This window comes from Tupaia chinensis, unplaced genomic scaffold, assembly GCF_000334495.1.
Source record: "Tupaia chinensis unplaced genomic scaffold, TupChi_1.0 Scaffold143894_1, whole genome shotgun sequence".
Lineage (NCBI taxonomy): Eukaryota > Metazoa > Chordata > Mammalia > Scandentia > Tupaiidae > Tupaia > Tupaia belangeri.
The window spans coordinates 841,704-859,794 of NW_006203745.1; the positions used below are offsets into that span (position 1 = coordinate 841,704).

Below are 18,091 nucleotides of genomic sequence, written 5' to 3' on the forward strand. Positions count from 1 at the left end.
TGGTTACAGCCCTGGACTCTCACATGGTCCGGCACAGTTTGAGTCCCAGACCCAACGACTTAAAACTCACACCGAGGGGCTGGCAAGTGGCATGGTGGTTGGGGTTACTGAACTCCACATGGCCAACTGTGGTTCAAGTACCGGACCTGGCGGCTTGCTTTCTCTCTCTGTCACATTAATAAATAAATAGATAAATAAAAGTTACATAAAATATTTTTAAAATAAATAAATAAAACTCATGTCAAAGGACCAGCAGATGGTGTAATGGTTATCTTGCTGGACTCCCACATGGTCAACCATGGTGTGAGTCCTGTGCCCAGAGGCTTGAAATTCAGGCCAAGCAAGTGTGTGTGCATGTGCTCAAAATCCCAAAAGGAGAATAAAGGAGAAGGGATTGTGGCCATCCTCCCTACGTGGTAATTTTTTGCTTTCTGTCTCTCAGTCTATCTTTCCAGTGAGCTCCTGCACCCTATAGCAAAAATCTCTTTATAAAAAACAAACAAAAAAACTCACGCCAGGTCCATGTGCATGCATGCATGCCCATAATCCCAAGAGGATATTGGAGAAGGGATTGCGGCATGGTCACCCCCAACCGGGGTTGATTTATTGTTTTCTATCTTTACCTCTCTCTCTCTCTCTCTCTCTCTCTCTCTCCATTGAGTGTACAGACCCTGTATAAAAATCTCTCTTAAAAAAGAAATAGTAACTAAAGTATTAACTCCCATACCTCTGAGAGTTTATTTTCTGCAGAGTCTGGATCTCCATTATTATACACAATGTAGTCAACAACTTTTAGGCATTTATTAAGTTAAACATCATTGCTAGAGCAAAACATGCTTGTTATTAGACTTATATTATTGTGAGAACTTGAAAGCACTTAAGCTAAGAAATAAAGGTTTTTTACATTTTTATTAGTATTATGTAAATTTTTCAGAGTAATGTGTATTGTTAAATACATATAGTAAATACATGTAGTTTCCACAAAGCCAAAAATGAAAATTGGCCTTACTCTGACTACATATATGAACCCCAGAGTTAGAAGATTGTGTAAGTTCAGTCATAGTCCGTCGTCTTTGGTTTAACATGAATTCCTTCTGTTTTTGTTATTTAGAAACCTAAAAGCTATACTGCTGCAGATGCTACTCTGAAAATCAATCCACAAATAAAGATAGATGCGCACTTGAATAAAGTGTGTCCAGCCACTGAGACCATTTACAATGACGAGTTCTATACTAAACAGGATATAATTATCACAGCATTAGATAACGTGGAAGCCAGGAGATATGTAGACAGGTATGTTCTTGAAATTCCAGCTTGAAGAATGACCTTTTATTTTCACTTCTATTTCCCACACATACATATTGAAAAGATACAAGATTTTTTGACTATTCTTTATATTTCTTTCGTAGTACTCCTCAAATCCAACCCTTTGATTATATGCCATGATTTTAGGATAAAATTCAAAATCTGTAACATAGCCTAGACAATTTTCATGGAGTACCCACCACCATAACTTAAAATTTACCTGATCTTTCTGACTCCCCTTATTCTAGCTACATTTGTCTGCTTTCAGTTCTTATAAGGTATTTAGCACTTTTTAACCGTAGTTACTTGCACATACTGTTTTTCAGTGTCAAGAAGTTCTATTTCTCTTGCTCCAAAACTCCTGACTCCAAACATACCTGCTGTTCATATATAGTTTCTTTTTTTTCATCCTTTCAGTTTCAGCTGTAAATGTCCTTTTTCAAACTGAAATTCTTTAACACCCAAATTCTAAATTAGATCCTTTTATGGAACTCTTTCACAGCACTCTATTTTTTCTCTACTGGTACTGATTTTTATTGATATGTATATTTATTTAATGTTGGTTTCCTCATTGAATCACTAATCCAGGGACTATTTATTTTCCAGCACTATTTCCTCAGTACCTATCACATGATGTCTTTCAGTAAATTTTTGTTTAATAAGTAGATGAATGGGTGACTGTGTTGCACTCTATGTAATCTTTCTTATGTCTTTATATGATACCTTAATATAGAGTGCTAGAGCAGAAAATAACAGAGCAAAACTTAACACTTGAGAAAAAAGGTTAATATTGTTTGGAGTAAAGAAAACATTGAGTGACCAGCAATTGATGTAATGGCTATGTCACTGGACTCCCATGTAGTCGACCCCAGTTTAAGTCCCGGACCCAGTGGCTTAGTCTCATGCCGGGCACATGTACGTGCATGCCCAAGGTCCTGAGAGGAGAATGGAGGAGAAGGGATTGCGGCGTGGCCATCCCCCCGGGGGGTGATTTCTGGCGAGCATATGTGCCCTATAGCAAAAACCTCTCCAAAAAAAGAAAACATACTAGGGTAGAACTTAAAGTCAGAAAGTAACCAAAAAATGGGCCATCTGCTGGCACAGTGGTAAACTAACACTCTACAATGCTCAACCTACATGGGAAGGTCCCGGGTTCATTTTCTGATATTCATGTGTATATGCATGTTCATGATTCTGGCTGCCTGAGTCCAGGGGTTTATTATAGTTTGAAGACCCTGTAGGGGGGTGTCCCTATCTGTCTTGGAATAAATAAACTCATTTTTTTAAAAAAGAGAAAATAACTAAAGAAGCAAGAGAAAGCAAGAGAAAAAAAGATAACACATTTAAGAATTAAACTTGAAATAAAGCTTAGAAAAGCCCAGTATTTGCTATAGTAGAAAGGAGAGACAGAAATTACTAGATTGGGCAGCAATATTTGGCAGGTAGGCAAGTATGGAATAATCAGTGGTCAATAGAAAATGGTAGGTTGTCATTTGCTCACATTTTATTATTACTCGCATTTATGTTTGTTATCTATTATCTTTTTTAATAGCCGTTGCTTAGCCAATCTAAGACCTCTCTTAGATTCTGGAACAATGGGTACTAAGGGACACACTGAAGTTATTGTACCTCATTTGACTGAGTCTTACAATAGTCACGTAAGTCAATCAATATTCTGAAGTAAATGTTTCTTCCTTATGTCTATTTTTGCCTTCATCAGTCAAATTTGATTCAGCTTTCCTAATCCTTCTGTTTTTGCTCTGCTAGTGATGTTCATTCATATGTGAATGTACTTTTTTTTAAGTATAATTGAATTTTTTTTTTTTAATTGAAATTTTGAGTTCACCTTTCTGGAGTATTTTTCTTGTGCTCACTATTAGCTTCTCAGAATTGGTTAATTAATTTTCTAACAACCTTTGAGTTTTAAGATTGCTTGATAAGTCAGAACAATTCAACAATTAGATCAAGAATAGAACGATCAACAAAGACAAAATTATATTCATTCTGCGATGTTCTAATTTTCGTATGTTTGATATTTGCTGGTGTATAAGGAATAAAGAAAGCAAGTCTAATCATTTTGAATCATGTTTGATCATGTTAATTCATATCTAATGTTTATTCTCATTAGAAATTTGCACCCTTATCATACATTTTCAGAAATACGTATGAAACTTGATCAAAGTGAAAACACTGTCATCACCCAAAATCATACTGAAGACTTTGCTTGTGCATTGGTGGAACCAAGCTATCTATAAACATATATTCTATATAGTTACTGCACATGTAACTTTATAACCCTACAAGTGATTTTGAGATATTGCTAAAGTTGATATCACTGGCTTAGGAAATAATTGTAGTCATAATATGTAAAAAAAAAAGTTCAAGCAGATGGTGTAATGGTTACATCACTGGACTTCCACATGGCTGACCATCACTGTTCAAGTATCATACCTGAAGACTTGAAATTCATACTGAACGCATGTGCATGTGTGCCCAAAATCCCAAGAGGAGAATGGAGGAGATGGGATTGCGGTGTGGTCATCCCCATGGGGGGTGATTTTTTTGCTTACTGTCTCTGTATCTTTCTCTGGCAAGTTCACATGCCCTATGACAAAAATCTTTCTTTGAAAAAAAAGGGGAAAAGAAAAAAGTTGTAAACGTTGGGACAAGCAGATAGTATAATGGTTAAGTCACAGGACTCCTGTGTATTTGACAGCGGTTCAAGACTCAGTCCCGGTGGCTTAAAACTCACACCAGGAGTATTTGCGTGCATACTCAAACTTCCGAGAGGAGAATGGAGGAGAAGGAATTGCAGAGTTGCCATCACCCCCAGAATGTGATTTGCTTTCTGTCTGTCTCTGTCTCTCTGGCGAGTGCTCACACCCTATTGCAAAAAATATCTCTTTAAAAAAGAAAAAAAAGAAATTGTGAATGTTATCTTGATTTTGGGGAAAAAAAAAAGTGAATTCTATATAATGGTCTACCATGAGTACTTCTTGATGTGCCAAATGAATACATAGATGTTAAACAATGGTAGGATTCATGTGTGTCACTGCACTCTGCTAGCAACAGATTTCAAAAGAATGAACCTTTTCTTATTACTTTGGAGACAGAAGTATAAAAATGTATGGTTGGATTATATTTATTTATGTATTTTTTAATTTATATTTTCTGAAGTATCTTTTGTCATTATGTAAATTAGCGGGATCCCCCAGAAGAGGAAATACCATTTTGTACTCTAAAATCTTTTCCAGCTGCTATTGAACATACTATACAGTGGGCAAGAGATAAGGTAAAACTTCCTTTTTAAGGAGTATGTTTTTTTTGAAGTAAGAAAGATGGTATTTCCAACTTAAAGCAGGCTTTTTTTTATAACTTTCTTCTTCCTTTATAGTTTGAAAGTTCCTTTTCCCATAAGCCTTCATTGTTTAATAAATTTTGGCAAACCTATGAATCTGCAGAAGAAGTCTTACAGGTAAAATTTAATTACCTTTTAATAGAAACTTAATACTTCATGTCACTATTATCTTATTTTTAAGGTACCACCATAGACATGTATAATCTCATTGCATATAAAAAGTGAAATTATATATAAGGAATTTTGAAATCATACCACAAATTACTTTTTTTTAATTAATTAGGCTATATGAGATTGTCAATATTTGTCATACAAAATAGCAGTTGGTTCAACCTAATAAAAATAAGATAATAATGATAAGCAAAGTACAAGTAATAAAAAGGTTTGTTAAGCTTTTCCAGAAAAAGAAAATAAAGTGTGCTCTGCTGAAAATTTAGGGAGTATACAGTAATCTCTCAGATTTAATCCTCTCATAATGAAGGAAACTTCAGTGATGTTTCTTTACTTTTCTTTAACCTCATATTAAAAAGACTAACTTTTAGTATCAAATATTATTCGTAGCACTTTCTACAGTACATTCATTTATGGTACTAATAACTTATCACAAGGAAAACAAGATAATTGTGAAATAAGAAGCTTCAGGATTCAAATTTCATGTGCTGTTTTTGCCTATTCCTCTCTTGCAAAAATAAATCAAAAAACAAGAGGGAGAAGAGAAAGGTGGGAACAAGGAACTTGAGATTAAAAAAGCAAAATTATAAAACATATGAGCTGGCACTTGAAACTTTTGCTACTAATTTTGGAGATGTGTGTATGTGTATATGTGTTTTTAATCAAAAGTATGTTTATTTTCTTTTCTCTCCCATTCTAGAAGATAAAAGATGGACACAGTTTAGAAGGCTGTTTTCAAGTTATTAAATTACTTAGTAGAAGACCTAGAAATTGGTCCCAATGTGTAGAATTGGCAAGATTAAAGTTTGAAAAGTATTTTAACCATAAGGTAAGTATGTATTATGGAACATTAGAAAAGGTCTGCCCTTGACTCATTTAGTTATTATCAATTTAATTTCACTGACCTGAAATGTTTCCTCTCTTTCAAGCAAGTATTCTAGAAATAAATTGAGAACAAGCTAAGCACATAACTAATTTTCTTTCCATGCTACTGCTCGTTGGCCTTTCAGTTGTACATTTTTTTAAGATTTATTTATTTAATTAATTTTATTTATTATTATTTAAATTTGCTATAGGGCATGTGCATTTACCAGACAGCGTACTAATATCTTATAATTATATTCTGTCTTTCCTCATTTGTAAAATGAAGATTATAAATTGGTACTTAATGCATGGAGTAGTGGCGAGGAGTCTGGCATGTAAATAATCACTAAATATTAGCTGTTTTTCTTACTTCCAATTATTTATAGTTGCTCAAATATGTCTGGCACTCTCTCCAGTCTCACCCTGTCTTTAGGTTATTACTAACAGCACATAAAGTAAATTCTTCTTTTTTAAAAAAAAAATCATTATTATACCCATCCTGTCTTAGTACTTTTTATTAATGGCCTCTAGTTTTAGGCTTTTAAAACTCTCCTTAGTTCTTCCTGGGTTTTTAAAAACTTTTTTATTGTAGAAAAGAAGTCCATCCATAGAAATGCAGAGGAAAATAGTATAATGAACCTCATTGTAATCATCATTTACCTATCACCTAGCTTTAACAGTTATTTACTGATAGATGTTCTTGTTTCATGTACATTTCTACACAGTTTCACACCCCCAGATGATATTGAAGCAAATCTCAGTACATGTTCATTTGTCTTAAGGATTAGCTCTTTGAAAAGGGTAGAACTATATGTAAAATATGCTACTATTTATATAAGAAGGATTTGAACAATTTATACTCATGTTTGCTGGAGGTACAAAAAGAAAAAAACACTGTAAGAATTAATAAAAAATGTAATAGAGATTTTTTTCCAGTATGGGAGATAGTGATAGTAAACAGGTGGAATACAAAGGTAGTTGGGAGAATTAGCTTTATATCTTTTAATGTGTGTTTATTTTTGAGGTATGTGCATATATTAACTGCACATAAAAAATTTATTTAAAAAAATTACCTCAGATAATATTAACTAGTGAATTTTTAATTTTTTTTTTTTCCTTTAGGCTCTTCAACTTCTTCACTGTTTCCCTCTGGACACACGATTAAAAGATGGCAGTAAGTATAAGCAAATGTTGAAAAGAAATTTTAGTGTAATTTGTTACTGGTTACATTCATTAAAAATAATATTTGTATTTTTTATTAGGTTTGTTTTGGCAATCGCCAAAGAGACCACCCTCTCCTATAAAATTTGATTTAAAAGAACCTTTGTAAGTATATCTACTTTTATATGTATTTTTGTTCATAAATTTATTAACTATATACATTTCTTAACTATATATCAGGGTGAAAATCTTGGGCTCTTTAATGTCAGATGATTGCATCCCTGTTAATTTAAGAATTAATAGACCATTTTGGCTCACAGAGCCAGTCCCAACCCTTTTCTACACAATGTTCATGTATTTACATGGTAAACGATCTCATTACTTATAATAAATAACTACTCTAAGGTGATTCCTAAATCATTTTGACTTTATATATATAAAAGTTAAATGACGGGAACCAGCAGTTAGCGTAATGGCTATGTTGCTGGACTCCCACGTAGTCGACTGCAGTTCGCGTCCCGGACCCGGTGGCTTAAAACTCACTCCAGGCGCGTGTGCGTGTGTGCCCAAGATCTCAAGAGGAAAATGGTGGAGAAGGGATGACCATAGCCCCAGGAGGTGATTTCTCGCTTTCTGCCTCTCTGTCTCTTTCTGTCTGGCTAGCGTACGCACCCTGTAGTGAAAACCTCTCCAAAAAAAAAAAAAAAACGTTAAATGACAATAAATGCTTTTATATTTAATGAAGCCAGTATATAAGACTTCTTAGTTATGTGGAGGAAAAATTATTACCACACAAATTAATCTTCAAAGGAGTTGATCTTTATGTGAATACTTGGATATGCTGTGTTTGATACACTAGATCCCACTGATGTATATATATTTTATTTTAATTAAACACTTAGCTTTCCTTCACTCACCTCCCTGTCAGTAAAAAATTGCTTAATTTTCTCATCTGGTGCTTATTTTAGGCTTCTAGTCACTTCATCCTGAACTATTTCTCCTAAAAGAAATACTTCTTTTAGTCTGTCAGAGGGCTCAAGTGCTCACTGATGAGACAGAGAAGAGAGGGAAAATGTGAAGTACCCACAGTGGAACCCACTGTGGAGAATAGTCTCTCTTTAATCCCTTTTTATCCATTTCACCCTCTTTGGGGATTTTGGGCATACACGCACACCTGTTGTGTTTCTCAAGCTGCTGATCCAGGACACGAGTGCATAGTCAGCCACATGGGGTCCAGTTGCCTTGACAATAATGCTACAGGCTTGTTCCCATTCTTTTAAAGAATTCTTTCCTTAGTTTGACCCTGATACATGCCTTCCCCCCCACCATCGGGCACTTGTGCTCTCCAGAGAAAGATAGAAAGATAGAAAGCACCCTGCAGGGGGTATGGCCACACCATAGTCCCTTTTCTTCCATTCTTTTCTTGGGATTTTGAGCACCAAATGCACCTGGTGTGTTTTTAAGCCAACAGGTCCAGAACTAGAACTGTTCAGTTACCCATGTTTGGTCCAGCTGCCTTAAACACCATGCCACCAGCTATCCCCTGTTCTCTTTAAAACCAAATATATAATAGTTTCTTATTAATTAAAATGAATTTTTCCACTCGTCTATTTTTTGTATTTCTGGTCTTTTCTTTTCTTCAAAGTGGTCATGATCCCTACCTGAAGATTCTATAGTAGTTTGATCTAGACCTGTACTTCATTGTCCAACTTTTTAGTTTTTTTTCATATGGTGTGTATGCTCACCAAAGACATAAAGTGAGAAATCATCCCCCAGGGGGAATGACTATGCTGTAATCCCTTTTTTTCTCAGGATTTTGGGTACATATACACAGGTGTCCAGCGTGCATTTTAAGCCACTGGGTCCAGGACTCGAACCACAGTTGGCCACATGAAAGTTCAGTGCCTCCACCTGTTGGCCTCTTATTGTCTTAACTTTTAAAGAAATAATTCTGTAATAATCCTATAACAAAAGTTTTGTAACTGTTCTTCAAACAGGATTTGAAGACTTGCTTTCAAACGCAAAATACCGTTTTAATTCATTCATGAGTTAAACATTATGAATTAAAATGGTACATTTAAGGCCAGAAGCTAGCATAGTAGTAATGACCCACATGGGAAGGTCCCCAGCTTTTGTCTTGGGGCCACCCTGTTTACCATGGCGCGTGTACATGAGCCTGTGTCCAGGCTGGCTAAGGTTGGAGGTGAATAGCGTATGTAAACCCTGTTGTGTGGCTTTCTCTCTCTTTCACCTTCTGTCTTTTGGAAGTATTAAATTTTAGAAAAGAACTGTCCATTTATTTTATTAATTTTTTTTTTCATTTCAAAAGGCACCTCAGTTTCCTTCAGAATGCTGCGAAACTATATGCTACAGTATATTGCATTCCATTTACAGAAGAGGTAAGGTACTTCACACCCTAGCCATTGATAGAAAACCAGTTTAGATAAGAATTTGTTTATGTCAAACTTTATGTTGTATTATTGTTGCCTTTCATTCTGAAACTCTCGGTATTACTAAATTGAAGAAGTTGAAGTTTTCTTTCTGAATTTATGTAGTGAAACAGCAGTGTTTGTAAAAAACTGTCATACTTTATTTTCAAAATGTTTATACCCCATTTATTATCTTCAGTTAGGCTAATGATTTTAAAAAGTCAAAATGAGCCATTTCATAGCAATTTAAAAATATTGCATAGAGACTGTATTTGTTTATTTTGTTATATTTGTGATGTTTATTATGTGCTTTTAGGGAAATATGAAATGCTTTCCTATATGATGCTTCTTGCTCTTATGATCTTACTCTTTCACTTAGACATCATATTCACTGATTGACATCTAACAGGTTAATACAGTTTTATTTGAGAAATAGGTCTATATTTGTGAAAATGCATATTGAAGCAAAATAAATTGCTGTACTTTAAGGTAGGCTGAATGAAGAAACATGAAGCAGATTCAAATTAGCATTGGCTATTTTGGATCTAGATAAAAATACTTCTTGTAGGTTAATCATTTTCAAAGTTAATTCAAATAAAATACACCATAAATGTTTGATAAAATTGGTGATATTCAAACTACTTCTGGTGAAAAGAGAGGTAGTTTTGTGATGAGTGGAAGTTGGCCTCAAAAGCAGTATTTCTCAGTTTTCCTAAGCAACTTCCTAATAATGAATATGGATCTGATAGACTTAAATTCATCTAAGTTCATCTTGAACAACTTAAATGTTTTCTCATTTCTCAATAGAAGAAGTTGAGGTTTTCTTTCTGAATTTAAATTCAGTATATAAATTCCATTTATTTACTTAATGAATTGGGCAGGGAAATTTATAAAACAGTGAAGGCAAGAAAATGAAAAAGATAATCCCTATCTGCAAATCTTTATATTTGAAACCAGTCCTAAAACCACCTTTTTAAAAATTTACAGGAAAAAAAAAATTCACAGGAAGAACTAGGATTTCAGGTTTGTTGACCTGAGTTATTCGCCCATTACTCCCTCCACCATCTCCCCAGTATCCTTTATGGATGATATTTCTATAGAAATAACATGAAATGTTTCAAGTAGATGTAGTCTAAATATTCAAATGATAAATAATCCATATATGTTAACATAATAAAAATCATACTGTAGAATGTTTTCAACCTTGGGATTCATAATTAGAAGAGTAAGTTTGTTGATAAAATTACTTTTTTAAAAAACAGGACTTATCAGCAGATGCCCTCTTGAATATTCTTTCAGAAGTAAAGATTCAGGAATTCAAACCTTCCAATAAGGTATGTTTAGAAATTCATTCATTCAGCAAATAGTTACTAAACTATTTAGGTCATTCCCACTCTAAACCTGGAGAATACCACAATGAACAGAGTTCTTGACTTATTGGTGTTATATTCCATGGGGTGGAGATGAAGTAGAAATGAAAATGCTAATAGGTATGTAATTTTGCACTGTGATCATAAATGCTAAAAAGAAATAAAATAGAAGTGGTGTCAACTTGTATGTGAGATGAGGGACCAGCAGATGGCATAATTGCCTACATCGCTGGACTCCCATGTAGTTGACAACAGTTCAAGTCCCAGACCCAGTGGCTTAAACTCATGCTGGGCATGTGTGCATGCATGCCCAAGATCCCGAGAGGAGAATGGAGGAGAAGGGATTGCGGCGTGGCCATCCCCCCTGGGGGGTGATTTCTCACTTTCTGTCTCTCTGTCTCTCTCTGTCTTTCTGGCAAGTGCACATACCCTATAGCAAAAAAAAGAAAAACCTCTCCAAAAAAATAAAAAAGATAACATTGTATGTGAGATGAAATGAAAAGGGAAGAAAAGCCTTTCTGATAATGGTAGCATTTAAGCAAAACCTCGAGTGAAGTCAGGCAATGAATGAGACATCATGCTGGTATCTGGTGAAAGCTCAATGAGGCAGCAAGAACAAGTGCAAAGAAAGGCTTCTAAAAGCTTTAAGGCCAGTACTCTTCTAGAGGAGAATATGAAAGTGACAGGCTGAGGTTAAAGAGGTACTTCAAGTTATGGTAAGTTCTTTGTGTTTTACTGTGAGATATGAAGCCAGGGAAGGGTGTTTGTGTGTAAGCACATGTATGTGTTTGGTGGTGTTAGTGGTGTTTTGTTTGCTTGGACAAGAATCTCACTTTAGTCCTCCTGTCTCATTCTGTAAGTAGCTAAAACCACTGGTGCACCCCACCATCCTCGGTTCTTTTCAGTCTTACTGTGTTGGATTCATGGGCTATGAGCTCTTATTCCTCCTGCCGTGGACTCTTCATTATGTGGGACTTCAGACACATGTCACCATGCCTGGCTTTTTAGGGTGGGCTGCGAATCAATCCTAGGCATTCTGTGTGTCCTCAGCCTGTGAGGTGGTAGGGGCCAGTGGAGGAAGTTAAGCAGAAGATGACATGATCTGACTTATGACTTAAAAAGATGACGCTGGCTGTTGCATTAAAAATTATTTTATAGGACAGAGAGGAAACACAGGAAAAGCTCTTAGGAGGCATTTTAGGAATACAGGCAATAGACAGTGATTTAGATAAAGTCAGTTAGCAAGAAAGTAATGATGAGTGAGATTCTGTATTTATTTTACTGTAGCCCTGAGATTTTTTAAGGGATTAGAATCATAGTGTGAGGGGGAAAAAGATTGTTTTGCTTTGGTTTTTTATTGTTGTTATTGAAATAAATAGCATGCTTATTAGGTCAAGAGTGAGAGAGATAGGAAGATAAAGGGAGTTAAAGCAGAGGAAAGAACATATAAGTAGAAAAGTCATTTAATCAGATGGCTTAGCGGTTATGTCGCTGGACTCACACATGGCCGACCAATTTGGGTCCCAGACATGGTAGCTTCAAAATCATGCTGGGTGTGTGTGCATGCATGCCTAAGATCCTGGGAGAAGGGATGGTTCTGTGATCATTCCCCCCCAAGGGGGTGATTTCTCCCTCACCTCACTGTGTCTGTTTTCTGTCTCTGTCTCTGTCTCTCTCTCTCTCCCCCAGGTGAGTGCAAGTGCCCTAAGGCAAAAACCTCATAAAAAAAAGGGGGGGGAAAGAAAAGTCATTTAATCAGAAGACGTAGTAGAATTGCAAGATAGCACTGAGGATCTGCTTAATATTACTCCACTTAATGCATTCTGTTAAATCCGGATGGAGAAAAGATCATTACCTTTTTCCAGCTGTATTAGCTACTTGGATGCTTTATACTGTAGAATAGGTGGAAAATTGAAAAGAACTATAGTTGGGATTTTGCCAGGCAAACATGTAGGAAAGAGATAGGAAATATTAATAAGGATGGAACATGAAATTTGGGCAGTGTAAATAGGAAAGTCTGACAAAAATTTTTTTCATGTAATCAGTATGTACCTTTCTCATGTGCACTCTAAAAATCATCCACAAAATTTTCTCTTCCCCTTCCCCTTTAACAATACCAAAACAGGGGACCAGCAGTTAACGTAATGGCTATGGCGCTGGACTCCCATGTAGTCGACTGCGGTTCGTGTCCTGGACCCGGTGGCTTGTGCATGCGTGCCCAAGATCCTGAGAGGAGAATGGAGGAGAAGGGATTGTGGCGTGGCCATTCCCCCTGGGGGGTGATTTCTCGCTTTCTGTCTCTCTGTCTCTCTCTCTCTATCTGTCTGGCAAACGCACACACCCTATAGCAAAAACCTCTCCAAAAAAACAATACCAAAACAGATGGGGAAATGACTGCTTCCTTCAAAATTCAAGAAGGAAATGGTATGTGCAGTCTTCCATTCTGCAATTTTTATTTTAGGGAGAAGGAAGACAAGGCAATTGATTTTGCACAAATAGATGGGTATGTGCAGTCTTCCATTCTGCATTTTTATTTTAGGGAAAAGGAAGACAAGGCAAGTGATTTTGCACAAATAGATAGCTGAATAAAATGTTCATGACGTGTGGCCTATATAAAAGTACAGGGGCAAGACAGTGCTGTCGTAGTAACACAACTGGACCCACAGCCCAGGACCTCCCTGAGCATGTGAGTCCCTCACTTGTGTCTGTTCACGATCTGGACTGGATGAAAGTAAGAGTGGATCTTATCTTAAAGACTGTGTTGGAGTTCTGCTTTGTCTCTCTCTCTCCAACTCTTTGCTTCTGTCTCTCTCCTGGAAGAAATAAATAAATAAACCTTAAGTCAAAATAGAGTAAGTGTTAGTAAGGATGTGGGGATATTGGAACCCTGGGACCAGCAGATGGCATACTGATTACATCACTGGACTCCCACATGGCTGACTACAGTTCGAGTCCTGGACCTGGCATCTTGAAACTTACACCAGGTGTGTGTGCATGCATGCCCAAAATCCCAAGAGGATAATGGAGGAGAAGGGATCGTGGCACAGCCATCCCCCCAAGAGGGTGATTTCTCACTTTCTGTCTCTCTGTCTCTCCAGCAAGCGCACACACCCTGCTTCCTCCCCAACAACCCAACACACCTGAAAAAAAAAAAAAAAAAAAAAAAAAAAACTTAAAAAAAAAAAAAGAAGAAGAAGAAAAGAGAAAACAGCAAAAAAAGATATTGGAATCCTTGCGCAATATTAGGAAAAAAGAAGAAAAGATAAAGAGTAAAAGTAAAGTATAGATAAACAGAAGTCTCACATAAAGAAGGTCCTAGCTCATGTTTCCTTTGGGCAAAACTCCTACATGAAATTACTAGTCTTTAATGCTCTTGCTTCTGTGTGTTTTCCATCTATATCAGAGTTTGGCGGTAATCAGTTTTTCTGAACAGTTTAGCAGCAGTTTTAACATGCGTTGTTTGCCCTTTCAAAGCTTCCTAAAACAGTTCACATTAAAGCTTCTAATTACAAAGATATTTTTGGTCACAGCCTAAAGTATCAACTAGACAGTCCAGCAAATAAAAGTTTCGCTTCTGGGCCAGCCAGGTGACACGGTGGTTAAAAATGTCTGGATTCTACACGACTGACTGTGCAGTTTGAGTCCAGATCCAGGTATTATGTGAGCCCAAAATTCTGAGAGATGAATCAAGGAGAAGAAATTGCAGCAGCCATCTCCTGGGGGTGGAGGGCGATGAGGGTGCCTTTTCACTCACTCTCTCTCTCCCCCTCTCTGTCTTCTCTGTCCAACAAGCACATATACGTGCCCTATGGAAAACTAAAAAAAGAAAAAAAAGTTTCTTTTGCCTTGACTTTTTATATATCTTCAATACTTAAAAAAAGGTCTAATCTGTAAAGACATGATTTGCATGTACTTTTTAATATAAGAAATAGTACTTCAGTGATGATGGAACTGGTTTCTTTGAGAATATTAACTCCACAGTCCTCACAGAATGTCTAATAAGTCATTTTTTAAGGATAGATTACTTGTTGTTAGTACTGCCTTAATTGTACCAAACTTTCTGTGTGAAAAGAAAACTTACTACTTAGGAAAGAGCTTGTCGGCAATCAGTATTTAAAAGATGACCATATTATATATTTTATGGATTTTTTTCAAGATCTCCTCCTCTTCCCTCTGTCTCTGCCCACCCCTCTTCTTTGTTATATGTGTTGCCAGTGGGTGTATGCCTCACAAGAGACAGAGAGAAAGAAAGTATCCCCTCTGGAGCCTGAAATCCTTCCTCCCCCCCATGTCTCCACTCATCAGAATTCTGGACATGCATGCACCTATGCTTGGTGTGTTTTTTCAAGCATCAATCCAAGATTTGAATCATGGTTAGCAGTTTGGAATCTGTTTTTGTTTTTTAGAGATTTTTGCTATAGGGCGCATGTGCTCACCACAGAAAGAGAAAGTGAGAAATCACCCGCCCCCCTTTCCGGGGGTGGATGGCCACACCACAGTCCCCTCTCTTTCATTCTCCCCTTTGGATTTTGGGCATGGGCACACATACAGATGTCCCCAGTATGAGTTTCAAGCCTCTAAGTCCAGGACTCAAACTGTGGTTGGCTATGTGGGAGTCCAGTGCCTTAACCACTATGCCACCTGCTGGTCTAGAATCCATGTACAGCACTTAAGCACTGCACTATGGAGCTGGTCCATTCTTCACTTTCTTTGGTGACATGAAACATTTCTGCACTAGATAGAGCTATAGGATTTATGTTTAAAGTACATTCATTAGAATCACAAACTGCAGATTAATATTAACTTTATTTTTAGAATTTTAAGAGTTATGTGGAGTTAGATCCTATATGTTATTCAGCACATTTTAAAAATTTTTTTGTGAGGGGAATGGTTTTTACTATAGGACATGTGCACTCGTGGAAGACAGAGACAGAGAGACAGAAAGCAAGAAATCACTCCCCCAGGGGGATGGCCACGCTGCAGTCCCTTCTCCTCCATTCTCCTTTTGGGATCTTGGGCAAGCATGCCCAGCGTGAGTTTAAGCCACCAGGTCTGGGACTCAAACCATGGTTAACTATGTGGGAGTCCAGTGACATAGCCATTACGCTATGTGCTGGTCCCTCAGCAAATATTTTAACAACCACTAGGTACAGGTTTGTTTCATATATATTGGTGTTCTCTCAGTGAACAATATAAAGATCCCTAATTTTATAGAGTTTTTATTGCCAATGTAATATGATAGATAATAAAGTAAATACATATATTAAAAACATAGTTTTATTTACTAAGGAAAGATGTAAAATACCTTTTACCCTAATGATTTGCAATCAAATAAAAAAAGAGGTAATATTTTCTCATCGTGATTTATTTTATAAAGCAAATAAATGCTTAAACTTAAAAGTAAGATGTGATAACATTAATAAATTTATATGCATATATTAACAGGTTGTTCAAACAGATGAAACTGCAAGGAAACCAGACCACGTTCCAATTAGCAGTGAAGATGAGAGGAATGCTATTTTCCAGCTTGAAAAGGCAATTTCATCAAATGAGGCTACCAAAAGTAAGAGAAAATCTTTATAAAAATGTTTTAAACTGAATGGATTTTCATTTTCACTGAGCTCAACATCAAAAAGTTTGTGGGATTAAATAATACTGAAAATAACAGTAATCTTTGGTTTTATGATCTGATGAGAGTCATCATTTGTCTTTTAACAGTGACTAATCATTTAACTCAAAGTTTAAAATCTAGTTTTCTAAATCTCATTAACTACTTTGTTCTGATCATTTTTTAGTTCAATGTGGGCCTTATGGAGTTTAATCTTTAGACAGACCTAGTTAAATCACGTTAGGATAAAGAACCAATAGACAGTTCTCTTTCCAGGTTTTTCATCTCCTTAATTATTTACAGGGAATAAAAACTGACCTATATATATTACTGCTAAGTGGTTTTAAATATGAAAATAGAGGAAAACTTAACTTTCACTTCTTTAAGAACAGAGCCATTCACAACTTTTTAGACCTACTCACTATCTTTTTGTTATATAGAAACAAATTTTTGAAAATTTTTTTGCATAGAACAGTAAAATTTCAGGAAAAATAATTTAGTAGCAATAATTAAGATGATTTTAAAACCACTGATTTAGAAATGTCTTAAAACGTGTTTTTATTTGACCAACTGCCCTGATTCTTGGTAATCAGAGGGATTTATAGAATAGTTTTGTTTCAGATTCATATTTTTACAGTAGGATTTATGGATTTTTTTGTTAATTGCAGAAGGCACATGCTTTTGCCAGAGAGAGAGAGAGAAGAAGACAGAGACAGAGTAAAAAAAGCATCCCTCTAATGGGCATGATCACGCCATGATTTCTTCTCCATTTCTCCATCCTGTTGAGATTTTGGACATGCACACACTTGTGCTTTATGTGTTTTTCAAGCCATTGCAGCTGGGATTCAAACCTCAGTCAGACATTGGGATCAGATTTCCTTAACCACTAGGCCACAGGGATAGCCCTGAGATAAATTGTTGAACAATATCAAGTTTTGACTTTTTTTGTAAAACATTTGATAGCTCTGGTACATAATTTTCTTATTTTGCTATTTATTAGAAGTGGCATTTTTTTTTTCAAAAAGGAATTTATTTAGTTTATTGTTAAGCTATCACTTTGATGTACTTCAGTAACTTCAGCTGCCTGGATTTTTCTTTTATTTCATTTAAAAAAACTTATTTTCATTTAAAGAATAAGAATTTGGGGCCATTAGATGGCACAGCAGTTGTATCACTAGATTCCCATATCGCTAACTATGGTACAAATCCTGGACCTGGTGGCTAGAAACTCAAGCCGAGTACATGTGCATGCCTGCCCAAGATCCCAAGAGGAGAGGAGAAGAAGGGATTGTGGTCTGGCCATCCCCCTGGGGGTGATTTCTCACTTTCCTTCTCACTCTCTCTGTTTCTCTGGCACACACGCAATCCTAAGGCAAAAACCTCTCAAAAAGAATAAATAAATAAATAAAAATAAATCTTTAAAAAATAATAATCCTACAGTGCTTTTAACGTAGTAAAATCTTGTTAATGAACTTTGTTGTCCTTGTTGTTATGCTCAGGTGACCTTCAGATGGCAGTGCTTTCATTTGAAAAAGATGATGATCATAATGGACACATAGATTTTATCACAGCTGCATCGAATCTTCGTGCCAAAATGTATAGCATTGAGCCAGCTGACCGTTTTAAAACAAAGCGCATAGCTGGTAAAATTATACCTGCTATAGCAACATCCACTGCTGCAGTTTCTGGCTTGGTAAGTTTATTCTCTAAAGAAAAATGCTCTTTTTTTCTTTTCTTTTCTTTTTTTTTTTTAAGAGCGATTTTTGCTTTGTGTACATGGGCTCTCTGGAGAGACAGAGAGACAGAAAGCACGAAATAACCCCCA

General features: G+C 36.1%; 1 protein-coding gene across 1 annotated transcript in view; it reads left to right on the forward strand.

The window, feature by feature from the left end:
* UBA6 (ubiquitin like modifier activating enzyme 6) overlaps positions 1-18,091 on the forward strand; it is an 84,285-nt gene that overhangs the window by 60,948 nt on the left and 5,246 nt on the right. The window contains exons 19-29 of the mRNA XM_006165321.3: positions 1,112-1,293; positions 2,858-2,963; positions 4,508-4,597; positions 4,700-4,780; positions 5,535-5,663; positions 6,821-6,872; positions 6,961-7,024; positions 9,189-9,258; positions 10,551-10,622; positions 16,104-16,221; positions 17,766-17,959. Coding sequence (XP_006165383.1) covers positions 1,112-1,293; positions 2,858-2,963; positions 4,508-4,597; positions 4,700-4,780; positions 5,535-5,663; positions 6,821-6,872; positions 6,961-7,024; positions 9,189-9,258; positions 10,551-10,622; positions 16,104-16,221; positions 17,766-17,959 — 1,158 coding nt within the window. The remainder of the gene's footprint in view (positions 1-1,111; positions 1,294-2,857; positions 2,964-4,507; positions 4,598-4,699; positions 4,781-5,534; positions 5,664-6,820; positions 6,873-6,960; positions 7,025-9,188; positions 9,259-10,550; positions 10,623-16,103; positions 16,222-17,765; positions 17,960-18,091) is intronic.